This window comes from Orcinus orca, chromosome 15 (genome assembly GCF_937001465.1).
Source record: "Orcinus orca chromosome 15, mOrcOrc1.1, whole genome shotgun sequence".
In the NCBI taxonomy this organism is placed as follows: domain Eukaryota; kingdom Metazoa; phylum Chordata; class Mammalia; order Artiodactyla; family Delphinidae; genus Orcinus; species Orcinus orca.
The window spans coordinates 64566214-64581169 of record NC_064573.1 but is presented as its reverse complement, the minus strand read 5'-3'; the positions used below and the strand labels follow the sequence as shown (position 1 = coordinate 64581169).

The window sequence follows — 14956 nt, the reverse complement described above, 5'->3', positions numbered from 1 at the left end:
AACAACTCTGGAGGGGTTGGAGTGGCCGCTGGCATGTGGTCCATTGTGGTTCCCGCCAGTCCTCTGTCCCCTGTCCCAGCCCGTTGCTCTTCTTTGGGTTGTACTCCTCACGGAGGGCGTGGACCCTGGAGGCAGACAGACTCGGCCCCGTGCAGCTCTGCCTCTGCTGGGTGTGAGGGCTCGCTCAGGCCCTCAGTTTGCTTGTCTCTGCAGTGGACACAGTCCTGCTTGTGTCACAGAGTTGTTGTAGGGCTGAAGTGAGACACCCCTGGATGGCGCTCAGGGCCACGGCCAGTGTCCATTAGCAGGTATTTTAGAGACCCGGGTGAAGGATGCAGGCTGATTTCTCTCCACCGCTTGCTTGAGGAGTTGTCTTATGCTTAATACACACAGGTATTTTCCCATTTAACATAGAGCTCTTTGGAAACCCGTAAAAAGTCTTAGATGATGTGCTCTGAGTTCCTAGTGAGATTCTATCTGTGAGCGGGGGAGAGTGGTTTTTGAGATTTTTATTAAGTATCAGTAGAGTTTGAGGTTATTGTGAAGAATTTGATTATTCATTACTTTGAACAATTCTTAAGCAGCCCTAGGTAAAAAATTTAGAAAAATATTTAACAGGCCAACTTGGAGAAGCTGTCTTATTTTATTGTTGCCTAGGTCTAGTGGATGCCCAGTGGGAAGTATTGTTAAACCATTTTTCTTTGGCTTCTTTAATAAGCAGAACACGGAGGAATGAGTTGGAAGATTATTAATTCTCCACTAGTACATTACCCTTCCTCCTTTGTACCACTGAATGAATAGAAATGCTCCATTCGAAAGGTAGCCCAAGTGACTGAAATTCTACTCTGAGAGACTTGTTCCACTGGCTCCCGAGAGCCTGTCAGTGTCTGAGACACATACTTAAAGGATGTGCCCCCAAGAGAAGTAGCATTGTGTAGAGCAGCAGTTCTCAGAGTGAGGTCTACAGACCCGGGGGTCCCCAGGGCCCTTTCAGGGGCTCTTCGAGGTCAAACTGTTCTCATAATAATGCTGGCGTGCTGTTTGCCCTCTTCACTGTGTTGACTTTTTGCACAGATGGTGGACAGCAGTTGTTGATGGATCAAGGCCTTGGCACCAAATTGTACTCGTGGTCATTGTGCTCCTCCCCACCAGCCACTCTCATTTTCAAAATGCAGGTTTCACTTACAGATGTCCTTGGTGTAGCAGTAAATTAGTAATATCACTCTGTCTTGGTCCTTGAGTATATTCTCTTTTTTTTAATATTTCTTTTTGATGTGGACCATTTGTTTTTTGAAAGTCTTTATCAAATTTGTTACAATATTGCTTCTGTTTTATGTTTTGGTTTTTTGGCCGTGAGGCATATGGGATCTTAGCTCCCTGACCACTGGACTGCCAGGGAAGTCCCCTAGTATTCTTTTTTTTTTTGGCTGTGTTGGGTCTTTGTTGCTGCGCGCGGGCTTTCCTCTGGTTGCGGCGAGCAGGGGCTACTGTTCGCTGCGGTGCGCGGGCTTCTCATTGCGGTGGCTTCTCTTGTTGCAGAGCACGGGCTGTAGGCGTGCGGGCTTCAGTAGTTGTGGCACGTGGGCTCTAGAGAGCAGGCTCAGTAGTTGTGGCGCACGGGCTTCGTTGCTCCGCGGCATGTGGGATCTTCCCGGACCAGGGCTCGAACCTGTGTGCCCTGCCTTGGCAGGTGGATTCTTAACCACTGCGCCACCAGGGAAGCCCCCCCATTGTATTCTTTTTAAGGTCCTATGAGATGGGTGGGAAGTCGCGTAAGGAGCTGCTGCTGCATCTGCTGCTGTGTGCCCAGGTGTGCAGCAGTCTGGAAGAGAGCACTGCATGTCACTGTAGTTTGTGCTGTTTTCATTTTTCATGGAGTGAGGATTTTTACTTAAGAATGACTGACACAAGCTATTGGTATTCAGACTTTAGTGTTTGGTGGATATTTCTTGAAAATGATTAAGGGAGCCTGTCACTTCAAGGAAAGCAACTAACAGTGTTTGGTACCAATGATAAAACATGGGCTTTTAAGTGAATGTTAGGATTTTGGAAAACTTGTATCTGCCATTGCAAGCTCAGCAGCTTCCCATAAAGAGTTTCCTGATGAGATCCCTAGTGATATTAACAAGAGACTTGTAAAGAATAAATTGTTTGTTTGTTTTGCGGTACGCGGGCCTCTCACTGTTGTGGCCTCTCCCGTTGTGGAGCACAGGCTCCGGACGCGCAGGCTCAGCAGTCATGGCTCACGGGCCCAGCCGCTCCGCGGCATGTGGGATCTTCCCGGACCAGGGCACGAACCCGTGTTCCCTGCATCGGCAGGCAGACTCTCAACCACTGCGCCACCAGGGAAGCCCTAAAGAGTAAATTGTTTAATGACAGGCACCGACACTTGGAAAATCCATGTAACTCTGTGAACCAGTATTTTCTGTATGACCAGGGCATGATGTCAGCCAATCCTGGGTGGGTAAAGAATCCATATGCGTTAAAAGTGCAGGATGGACAGAGTAGGAAAATTTCATTCATTCATATGGTTTCAGGTTCCACATTTTAACTAACTTATAAGTTACTACCACTTATTGTGTTTTAGTGTTTATCAAAGAAGAATAGCCATAGTTATGTTTTAATATCATTAAAATATTCTTCCCTGGACTTCCTTGGTGGCGCGGTGGTTAGGAGTCCACCTGCCGATGCAGGAGACACGGGTTTGATCCTTGGTCCGGGAAGATCCCACATGCCGCAACTAAGACCTGGTGTAGCCAAATAAGTAAATAAATTTTTTTTTTAAAAATTTTAAAAAATAAAAACATTGTTATTCTTCTTATTAATTTTTTTGATTTGGAAAACATAGTTGTTTTTCATAAAAATATGTTAATTATGTTAATAAGCCCTGAGTTTATTTTTAGATGAGTTAAATATTTAAAATATTTAATATGGTAAATGTCAATCTCTGTAACCCACATAAACAAAAGCTCTTTGGGGTCCTCAATAGTTTTTAAGAGTGGAAAAGGGCTCTAAGACCAAAAAGTTGGATAATGGCTATTGTACATTCTTTATTAAAACTTCCAAGCATGAGGCATTTTGGCAAAAAAACTCTGTCATAAGAGCCAAATGGCCACCAAAGACAAATTTTCCTACGGACTGGCTTAATTTTTGTACAGTATGAACTGGCTTGTAGTTATATAACACATGCAAACTCTGCAGCTGAAATCTCTTTCCAGATGTAAACTTCAGTGTTTGCTCAGTGAATGAGAGTTTTCCAGAAATGAAGTGGAATTGATTTTTTTAGTTGACTCACACTGAACATGTAGGAGATTCATGTTACCAATACGCGTCCAGGCTTTCCCCCCTCCCCCTTTGTAGAAATTCTATTTGGTGACTATACCATTTTTAAAAAATAATTTAAGAGTATGGGCTTTGATTTCATTTCTTTGTATTTCCACGCCTATGCATGGCATGTTAGATAGAGCAGGTATCAGTTGTCTGCATGTGCTGTGAATTCCCAGACTCACTGTCCTGGGAAGGGCCTTCTCCACAGCACAGAACCTTACAGTCCCTAGTTCTGAGCCCACCTCCCATTTTACTGCTAATTGGTTACTGATGTTCTCACCTTACACTTACACAAATGAAAATGGAAACTAATGGTTACTTAACCTAGTTAGGATAACCTGATATAAAAATTTTAGTATCATTTCCTGGAATTCACCAAGCAAATAAGAATATTAGACCAGGTAATTTACTCAGCTCAACTGATACTATTTTCTTGTTTTTAACTGATACTTTTTAATACTTCTCAGTTGGGAGGGGGAAATGTGTATTTTCTAGTATGTATACAAAAATGCCCTGATTTCAGTACTGTTTTCAGGCAAGAGGAGGAGCGTGGCCGGGTGTATAACTACATGAATGCTGTTGAGAGAGACTTGGCAGCCCTGAGGCAGGGGATGGGGCTGAGTAGAAGGTCCTCGACTTCCTCCGAGCCGACCCCTACAGTGAAAACCCTCATCAAGTCGTTCGACAGTGCGTCTCAAGGTAACATCCATCGTGCCCTAGCGGGCGGTCGTGTTCATGTACCACATGTTCTCTGTTCTAGTTGATGTTCTTTACCATCTTACTCTGAGTCTCATCACATTTCATATGATGTTAGTGAGTTAGTCTTCCTGCAAGGTGGATTTTAACAGGAGATTTGGGATCTGTTCAGCCTCAGAGATCTCGGAGTCAGACTTGGGCCTTACCCCATGCACGTGTGTCTTCTCCGTGCCTGAGAACTTCCAGATGTGGGACTTCAGCCCTCTCCCTTGCTCTGAACTCCTCAGGCCCAGTGTATTCAGATGCTGCTTAACACTGACACCCAGGTGTCTCCCAGACATCTTCTCACGTCCGAAACCAGATCTTGTCCCTTAACTTCCATCTTTCCCCATGTGAATGGCAGCACCATTCCACCCAGTCACGTAAGCCAGAAATCTCGGAATCTTCCTTCTTCCTTCAATCCTCCTTCCTCACCTTGACATTGACCCATTAGCGAGGCCTCTTGGTCTGGCCTCCCGCACCCACACCTGCTCTGCTCTCCATCACTAGGGGCGCACCATCCACTGCTCATTCAGTGGCCTCCTCTTTATTTTTTAATTTAATTTTTTTTTTCTGGCTGCGCCGTGCGGCTTGCGGGGTCTTAGTTCCCTAACCAGAGATCGAATCCGGGCCCCAGCAGCGAAGGTGCTGAGTCCTAACCACTGGACTGCCAGGGAATTCCCAGGATCCTACTTTTGAACAGTTCAGTCTAGAGAGGGAGACTGACATGTGAGCAGACAGTTACACACATTTAATTGCACTAACTGAAGTACGTGTGAAAATCCGTGTGGAGGGAAGTGACGAGCTCCTTAGGAGGAGGTGAGGGAAGATGAGCAGAGCCCGGCGTTCCTTCATTTAATATACCGCGAACTGCATGCCAGGCTTCTCATCTGATGCAGTTGCAGAAACACTCATCCTGGAGCTTTTGTACTTTGATTTCCTTGGTTTATGGAACACTTAACCGCGTAATTAAATAACAAAAGTGAAATGACTGGCATAGTCAGGGTTGGAAATAAACACAAGTAGTCTCAGGAACAGACAGTCCGCCTGACGGCAGGACGGCTGCACGGAGCAGCCGTGAGTGTTGAGGAGGTGAGGTGTCTCCCGTTCCCAGGGGAGCTGCGAGCGCTGGTTCATGGGGTGAACCCTTAAGGAGAGAGCAGTTATGAAAGCTTGCACTGCACCTTGTTGTGTTCATTATTTACTTGTGTGTGTGTTGTTTTTCTAGTCCCCAGCCCTGCTACAGCTGCAATTCCTCGAACGCCTCTGAGTCCAAGTCCCATGAAAACACCCCCTGCGGCAGCCGTCTCCCCCATGCAGGTAAGTGCCTGTGACCATGGAGGCTCTGGGGGTCCCAGCTTCTGAAAGCTTGTCCTTTTCAAAGTCACCTACACTATGGCGCGGGGGGCAAATGGCTGCCTCTTGAGGGATACAGTTGCGATTGTTTTCCTAGGTTGCTGTGAAATTCCCTAGTTAAGATAAATTATGTTAATGTCAAGTACGTTATTCTTCTGAAATCCTCTAATAATAGTGATAGCTAACAACTAGTGAACACTTATTATATGTTCTACACTGTTCCCAATGCTTTATAATGTTAACTCATTTAATCCTCATGACACCTCTATTGGCTATTAGGTATTATTCTTATCCCTAGTTTTCATATCTGGAAACTGAGGCCCAGAATGGCTAAGCAGCTTGCTGAGGGTCATACAATGAAGTGTTCGAGCTGGGATTTGAGCCTGGGTGGCATGACTTCAGACACGATGTTTTTAACCCCTACACTAAGATAACTTTCTAAGTAGAATATACAGTCAACCCTTGAACAACGGGGGGTTAGGGGCACTGACCCTCTGCGTAGGTAGAAATCCACTTATAATGTATGGTCAGACCTCCGTGTCTGCGCTTCCACGTCTGCGGATTCCCAGCTGCGAGTTGTGTAGTACCTGGAGTATTTACTATTGAAAAAACACACATGTAGGTTGACCTGCACAGTTCAAACCCGTGTTGCTTAAGGGTCAGCTGTATAGTTGGCATGTCTCATCCCCTGCTGCACTGCAGATCACCCAAAACTTTGTGGCTTAAAACAGCAATTTTACGATTTTTCTTATTTCTCTGGCTTTGCCTGGGCTCACCCCTGCAGCTGCACTCAGCTGGAGGGTGGGCTGGGCTTGGGCTCAGCAGGGTGGCTGGGCCGCCCTCTCCACGTGGTCTTCCTCTCAGGCTCCTTCATGGCCTGGTGTCTCAGGCTCCAAGAGACTAGAAGCAGGAGTTAGCAAAGCCCTTTAAGACCTGGCTGGGGACCTGGACTGTGTCACTTCCATCCCATTATTTTGGTCTGAGCAAGTTGTAGGCCAGCCCAGATTCAGAGTCAGAGTGGGAGGGGTCTGCACAGGCGTGAATCCAGAGCAGTGTGGCTCTTTCTGGGCCGCTTTGTAGCAGGCTGGCCCAGGGGCATTGCTGACTCATCATGAACAAGTGTCTCAGGTGCCCTTCTTGCCACTGTGGGAGTGCAGACCAGAAGCAGGGCAGGTGGCATGACTGTCGAGCTCAGGAGGCCCTCTCACTATGCCCTTGCTGTGAGCCACTTTGGGGACAGCTGAGGTGGAGTTTCTCCACGTAGGTGAGAGTAGCCTAAAACCCAGTCCCCTGTGATCTAGGGTAGCCTTGGCTGCACCTCTTCCCTAAAAGATTGGGTTTGAGAACATTTTGTCTGAGCAGAGACTTTTGTAGGTGTTAACTACTGGCTATGTATTTTGTGAGTGAACTTTTTAACCTTTTCCTTTGTAAAGTTTAGGGTAGAAGTGCTCTCCCTCTGCATTTGTAATGTTGCAAGTTGTGGCTTTGCATTTATGTTTATGTAGAAGATGTTATACTCTTAATTTGAAAGGAAGGCAAAGGGAATTCCATATTCTGTCTATAATGAGCTTTTTATATACTCGATTAATCAAACTTTCTAAAGACATGAAGAGGGACTTCCCTGCTGGCGCAGTGGTTAGAATCCGCCTGCCAATGCAGGGGACACAGCTTCGATGCCTGGTCTGGGAAGATCCTACATGCCGTGGAGCACCTAAGCGCGTGAGCCACAACTACTGAGCCCATGTGCCACAAGTACTGAAGCCCACTTACCTAGAGCCCATACTCCTCAACAAGAGAAGCCACCACAGTGAGAAGCCCATGCACCGCAACGAAGAGTAGCCCCTGCTCGATGCAGCTAGAGAAAGCCCACACACAGCAATGAAGACCCAATGCAGCCTAATTAATTAATTAATTAATTAATTTAAAAAAATAGGGACTTCCCCGGTGGTGCAGTGGATAAGGCTCCACGCTCCCAGTGCAGGGGGCCCGGGTTCAATCCCTGGTCAGGGAACTAGATACCACATGCATGTTGCAACTAAGGAGGCTGCCTGCCGCAACTAAGACCCGGCACAACCAAATAAATAAATAAATATTTAATAAAAGAAAGAAAAACAGAATCAAAAATAACATTTAAAAAAAAGTTGAAGATATAAATGAAAGCAGATGAAGGTGCAAGATATAAGGTGAAGTTTCTCTAAATAGTGTTTGTCAGTTGAAATTTAATGTTCATGGCGTCACTCTGTAAACTTTTGTAGAGATAAGAGGTAAAAAATGTCATCTCTCTAACTTGGAAAAAAAACTAGTAATTATAAGCCACATTCAGTAGCTTTTTAGTACTTGATTAGTTAGCACAGTGCTTCTCAAACCTAATTGTGCACAAAAGTCATGTGGAATTTTTAAACACGTAGATTCCCAGGCTTCATCCCAGTGAACAAGAATCCCTGGGGAATGGGGCCTAAGATTAGGATTGTTAGTTTTTCAAAACTCCCTGAGTGGGAATTCCACTTCTGGCTGTGAGGGAGTTAAGGGCTGGATCATTCTGCCACCACAGACTGCTATAAGGCTGGACAAAATGTAGGAAGCAGTTACATTCATACGTGGTAGGACAGGTGGTGCAGGACTGAAATCTTTGCAGAAAAGTTAAGAAAGCTGAGCCTTACTGTGGCCCACGCTTTTCCAGATGGTGAGCAGGGAGGATGAACCCACATGGAGCAGGGAAGGGAATGCCAGCTGGATCCGAGGAGACACAGATCAATGTATAGGGAGAACAAGGGCTGGGATTTGGGGGCAGGGTGCCTGGGAGGAGAGAGCCACGCAGAAAGGGTCTAGAGCTCTGCATAGGCCTCCCTTTGAGTCCTTGCTGAGTGCCAGTCTGCACATGTGTAGACATGGGTTGAACCCCGCAAGGCTGAGCAAGAACGATTTTGCAGCAAAGATCAGTTACCGGGAATCTGGCAGACAGATGCTTCCCATAGTTTACACAGAGCAGGGATCATTTGAGTTCCTACTGGCCACCGTGGAAAAACCTCTTTGAATACTTGGAGCATTCATTAGAGACCTCAGTGACCACTCTGTGAAGTGGAACTAAATAGCCCTAGAGTAAACACTACTCTAGATCTGCCCTAAATGACCTTAAAAACAACCTCAGAAGGTCCAAGGAGATCTATTAGTAACGGGATAGGCAGTCTCTGAACTGCTTACCAGTGATCCATGCCTCCTGCGGCTGTGCTCGTGTCATCTGCTCCTTCTGAGGGTTGGCTGGGCTTCGTGACTTGCTTCTCATGAACAGAATGTGGCAAAAGTGATGAGCTGTCCCTTACAAGATAGGGTGGTGAGAAAACTCACTTCTGTCTGAGGACTCCTCTTGCTGTCTCCTAGATTCAGTCACTCCAGTGAACAATTGGAAATTGAAATACTTAGCGATACATTGAATAAAATATTGTGCAAGACCTTGTAGTGAAAACTATAAAATAATGCTGAGAGAAGTTAAAGGCGTAATAAATGGGAAGATACATCATGTTCATGCGTTGGAAGACTCAGTCTTATTAGGATCTTGCAATTCTCCCTCACATCGAGCTGTAGATTCAACTCATCCAACTTAGAATCCCAGCATGCTGTTTTGTAGAAATTGATAGTATAATTTAAAATTTATGTGGAAATTTATAAGACCCTGAATGTCCAAAGCATCTGGTGGGGAAAAAAGGAACAAATTTGGAGGACTTCCACTACTTGATGTTAGCACGTAGAGTAATCAAGACAGTGTGGTTCTGACATAAGTTTAGATCAGTAGAATAGGTAGAGAATCCAGAAATAGGTCAGCTGATTTTCAACAAAGGTGCCAAGGTAATTCAGTGGGAGAGGGATAATCTTTTCAACAGGATTCCAGAACAACTAGATATCCATATGGAAAAAAAAAGAAAAAAAAATACCTTTACCTCATGGCATTCATAAAAATTGAAATTGACTATAGACTTAAATGTAGAAGCTAAAACTACAGAACTTCTACATGAAAACATTAGAGAAAGTCTTCGTGACCTTCGACAAGGCAAAAATTTACTTAGGACACACAAAAAAATGAACTATAAAAGAAAATATAGCTTGGGCATCAAAATTTAAAATAATAGCTTGGGCATCAAAATTTAAAACTTCTCTGAAAGATATTAAGAACATGACAGACAAGACTGGGGAGAATATATTTGCAATTTATTTATCTGTCAAAATCTTGTATTCAGAGAAGACTCGTTTGTCATCTTGGTTCAAGACAACCCAATAAATAACGGACAAAAGAGTTGAAAAGTCCCTTCCCAAGAGAAGATACACAAATGGCCAATAAACACATGAGAAGTTGCTCAACATCGTAGTCATCAGGGAAATGCAAGTTAAATCCATTATGATATCTCAGTACGCACCTTCGGGATGGCTAAAATGAAGACTGCCAGTATCAAGTGTTGGTGAGGGTGTGGGGAGGCTGGCCCTCTCACACGTTGCTGCTGGGGCTATGGAATGAGTAGTCAGAATTCAGCTGGATAAAAAAGGGCTGGGAGAGCTGAGGAAAGAAGCATGAGAACAAGCCCAGAGCTGGTGAACAGCGTGTCCTTGTGGGCAGGAGTGAGTAGTTGGTGGTGTTGGGGCATCACACAGAGGTGGCGGGAGGTGGCTCAGGAGAGCCGAGAGGGTTCAAGTATTTGGTAGGTACGTGTATGTATGAGACCGGAGGGGAGGAGGCCGGTGACCAAGCTGGTGCTGAGTTAAGGTGCCAGGTTGTGCCTGGCAGCAGTGTTGGAAACTTAGTGAGGAGGTGACAGAGTGAGATCCATTTGGTACTGGGGCATGAATGGCCAATCCAAGTACTAAAGGAGCACATCCGGATTTTGCTGATTGGCGAGTGAGGGGCATGTGGGATCTCTCTGTGTTCATTTTAAAATAGTATACTGATCACATTATATGCCTCTGGGAGTGTGTGTGTTTTTTTCAGTCTTACTGTAATAGTGTGGAAGGAATTATGCAAATTCGTAATTAAATATTTACTCTCTGCAACATTTACTCTGTGAAACCCAGCTCTGATTTAACCTAATATGGACACTGTTTGTCTTATGATTTCAGAGACATTCCATAAGTGGACCAATCTCTACATCTAAACCCCTGACAGCCCTGTCAGATAAGAGACCAAACTACGGGGAAATTCCTGTTCAAGGTACATCTCGTGTGCAGTATTTCACTTTTGTTGTTAATTTTTTTATTCATCTGACTTTTGGGGCTAACTAACTTGTTTTTCTTTTATTCTTGACATTATTTCTACCAGTCTGATATACATCTTTATCACAGGTTTACTAATAACACGTCTTAATTACAGATGAGGAGACTGTTTGTTAATAGATGCATCTTGGAAGATGACTTCATAGTGTCACGAGGGTGACAGGGAGTCCACACTGTTGCCAGGCCCTGTTTTTACAGTTCTTCGTGGGGCGTGTATAGTTATCCCCATTTTATAGATGCGAAAAATGAGGCTTCAAACAGTTAAATAACTCATAAACACAGGTTGACATTTAAGTTAAGGAACAGTAGACCCGGACAGCCTGGCTCCAGAGCCCATTCCTTTGGTCTTTGTGCTCTGCGTCACTTGTGAAAGAAAAGCCTCTGATAGCTGGGGTTCAGCGAGTGCCATTTCCACGCAGCTCTTTATGGCGGCCCCAGCACCCAAGCCCAAGGCTTCTGCCTTTTGAGGTCAGGGGTCCTTCTCCCCCACTGCCTCCCTACGTGTGGTGCTGAAGTGCTTTGGAAAAACGGTTTTGGGCATTGGACCAGGTGCTGGGAAAGGCACACTTGGTTGGGGTGGGTGTGGAGACGCCCGGCAGGTGTGACACCTTCCGGAGCCCAGGCCCCTCCTGGCTGGGCAGGCTGGGCCCCTCCTGCGCTCCTGGTGTGGGAGTCAGGCTCTGGGGCTGAGACTGTGCAGTTTGGATGGGTGTGGGGGAGAGAGAAGCAGAGGACTGGCTCTGTGGGCTCCGGGGGGCTGCCAGACATGGGGTTCAGTGGGCAGTTTGCGTACAAGGGGGATGGTGGAGCCCAGGACAGTGCTGTTGCCACTGCCCCTGCAGACTTGCCTTCCATCCCGGCTTCAGCTTCTGGTTCCTGTGTTAGCTGTGGCCTGAGCTCTTTTCTCCCCTCGGAAGGTCCTCCTGCTAAGGGAACAAGTGTGGATGGTTTAAAGTCTCCCTTTACATCTGTGCTGAGTTCCCACCCTGGCCCCCAGATGGATCCGGGGGTTGTGTGTGTGGTCACGGGTCCTGCTGCTGACCTCTTGGATGCTGTTTCCTTGTGTAAGTCGGGGTCATCGTGAACATCTAGCTCAGGGCCTTGGCTCCCTCTCCCAAGGCTCTCTTACCCCTGTGGTCAGCTTTGTACCCTCTCCTGTCCACCCGAGCTGCTGTGGTCCACGGTGTCAGTGGCTGTGGGCAGCATCTGGCCGTGTTGAGCCCGCCCACCCCTGGATGTTCTTTCTGGTGTCCTTCACGCCCACTCTGCATCTCTTCCTCCGTCTCCTGTGCTCAGTCCTCCTGCCTGGCCTGTGAGGGGTGCTGTGCCCAGGGCCTCTCTCTCCTGTCTGTACTCACTCTGTTACTGCGTCCGAAGGGGGCTTCTCCCCTTTCAAGGCTACCTTCCCCACTCATCTTGATTGGCCCACAGCAGCACAAGGTTTACTGGGGAAACCTTGCCAGCACCAGTGGTGTTTCTCAAACTTACCTGTTGATAAGATTTACCTGAGTCACTTGGTAAAATGTGGAATCCGGGGCCTCGTCTCAGATCTGCTGACATGGACTCTCCAGGAAGGGAGCTTGGAAACTTCATTTTCACAAGCACCCCAAGTGATTCTTAGGAAGGGACAAGTTTGGGAAACTGGGCAGAGATTACCATTTAGTTTTGCTCTTAGCCTGGCTTTATAGGTGGAAAGTGCGTGTGGAAGGTCTGCGGGCCAAGGTTATTGAAGACGCAGACAAAATGTGTTAGGTGTCTCTGAGGCTCTGCCGAGTTAAACCTCTTTTTGGCTCTCTTCTTTTTATTACTGGTAATGGTCATATGATAACACCATTGGGCACACTGTGTGTGCAGTCTGCCTGCAAGTGCCGGCCACATTCTCCACTTCTGTCTGTTCTGGTGCCTTAACTGGGCTTAGTTGAAACTGCAAATACAAGAGAGAGGGAAATACACTTGGGTGAATTTGTATCTGAGAATTTGTTGATAGTGTAACCTTTTATCTTAAACAGTCACTAGGGAAAGAAACCACTTACAAAACTAAGAACAACCAAATGATTCTAGGTCATAAAAAACCACCGTGGTTCTCCATGCCAGTTAAGAGAGTAGTTCTGAGCTCTGCTGGAGGTGCTTTTCTCCCCTGATTGTCTCTTCTGTCCTGGCCGAAGTCACACAACACAGCCTGTGATTTTCAGGTTGAAAATTTCAATGGCTTCATTCCTGAAAACTTGAAAAGTGCTGCCTCTTGTTCTACTATGCTTAAATTGGATAATTTGTTGGTTTTTCCAGTTAAGTATTTTATAAAAGGTGTGGGTTTTTTTCTGTTTTTCATCATGCTTGTATGTCAGTTGCAGGAAAATGTTTTAGACCAGAGATCTTATTATAAATGGACTAATCAAATGCTCTTTTGTTGGTATTATTGGCAGTTGAATTCTGTGGTCTGGGTCATGACAGGTGAATCTTTGTAGATAAGGTATGAGTTGGTGTTTGTAGCCTAAGCAGGTACATGGATACGGGCAGTTGGGAGGGTCTTCACTGTCCCCACTGTCCCCTTGCACAGTGATCTTAGAAGGCCCAGTGCAAGCAGAGACCTCGGCTGGGCGATGCAGATGGTTAGGGAGCCTGGGGTTGCCCAGCGTCAGTGGGACCTGAGTGTGGTGTTGGTGTCATCAGCTCAGATGTACAAGGATCCGAGAAAGCTGATTAGTCCAAGGATAGTCATGTTCTGTAAAGAGATTCTTGCTGTGATCATCTGTCTAAATTGTGTTGAGGATAGAGATGTAAACCTTTTTAAAAATTCGTTATTTTGAAAAAATTGATTTATGGTGAAGGTACATGTAATGAATGTGATACAAAGTTAGGAGGTTTTACTAGAAAGCCAAATCTTTGTTTTAAATTAAAATCAAAAGAACCTTTTATTTAAAAGTTTCACAGCAATTTGCATTCTCCAAAGGGTAGATCTAAATCAGATTCTGGCCCAGCCCTAGATCCAGCCCTAGCTGGGAAATTTCGAGGAGAAATTCAGATAGAAATCCTACCCTCCTGTATTTACAGCCTAATGGGTATCTGTTCACTTCCAAAGGTCTTTCCTTCCCTGTAGTTCTTAGTATTTGTCTTGATAAACCAAACCGTCTAGGCTCCCATATTTTCTCCATATTATTATGCAAAATTTCAAGCATACAGAAAAGTGGAAAGAAGTCACGTATCCGCATCTCACTACCTCGATTCTATGGCACTTTGCTATATTCGCTTTATCACATATTTATCCATCCTTCTATCTTTCCTTCAGTTCATCTTTTTTAAATGTGTTTCAAGGTAAGTTGCAGTCAGTACCTTGTTGCAATAAGCATGCATTGCACTATTTGTTTAAGGTGTTCTGTCTGTCTCTCAACTCTTTGTTTTGAGATTAAGTTTAGACTTGCAGAAGAGTTACAGAAGTATTGGACTTCTCTTAAATCCTTCACGCACGGACTGCCCTGGCGGTCCAGTGGTTAAGACTCCACACTTCCATTGCAGGGGGCACAGGTTCGATCCCTGGTCAGGGAACTAAGATCCCACAAGCCACAAGGCCAAAAAAAAAAAAAAAAAAATCCTTCACCCAGCTTCCCTTATGTGGACAGACTACATAACCATAGAACAGTTATCAAAAGTAGGAAAGCAAGGGCTTCCCTGGTGGCGCAGTGGTTGAGAGTCCGCCTGCCGATGCAGGGGACGTGGGTTCATGCCCCAGTCCGGGAAGATCCCACATGCCATGGAGCGGCTAGGCCCGTGAGCCATGGCCGCTGAGCCTGCGTGTCCGGAGCCTGTGCTCCGCAACGGGAGAGGCCACAACAGTGAGACGCCTGTGTACAGCAAAAAAAAAAAAAAAAAAAAGGTAGGAAAGCAATATCGTGGAAATGTTATTAACTGAAGTGCAGTCTCTGAATCTCACCGACTGTTCCACTGCTGTCCCTTTTCTGTTCCAGGATCAAACACAGGACCCCAGTTTGCACTGAGTTGTCTTACCTCCTTGAGTCTCCACCGTTCTGCAGCAGCTTGTCCCTCTCCCTGTCTTTTAGAACCTTGACACTTTAAAGAGTACTGGTCAGTTATTTTTTAGAATGTCTCTCAAGATGGGCTTGTCTGATGTTTTCTCCTGCTTAGGCTGAGGTTACGTACTGCTGGGAAGGGCAGCACAAGGTGATGTGCCTGTCTACGTGCATCACGTCAGGGGCACGTGATGTTGATGTGTCCTGTTACTGGTGACGTGACCTGGATCACTTGGTTGAAGCGGTTGTCTGCTAGT

At 45.8% G+C, this 14956-nt stretch overlaps 1 protein-coding gene across 6 annotated transcripts in view; it reads left to right on the top strand.

The window, feature by feature from the left end:
• The window catches only part of SPECC1L (sperm antigen with calponin homology and coiled-coil domains 1 like), a 121879-nt gene that overhangs the window by 58932 nt on the left and 47991 nt on the right, over positions 1-14956 (top strand). For all 6 annotated transcript variants that reach the window (XM_004276057.4, XM_049698462.1, XM_033439685.2 and 3 more), the window contains 3 exons: positions 3863-4026; positions 5291-5382; positions 10522-10612. In XM_004276057.4, the coding sequence (XP_004276105.1) occupies positions 3863-4026; positions 5291-5382; positions 10522-10612 (347 nt within the window). The remainder of the gene's footprint in view (positions 1-3862; positions 4027-5290; positions 5383-10521; positions 10613-14956) is intronic.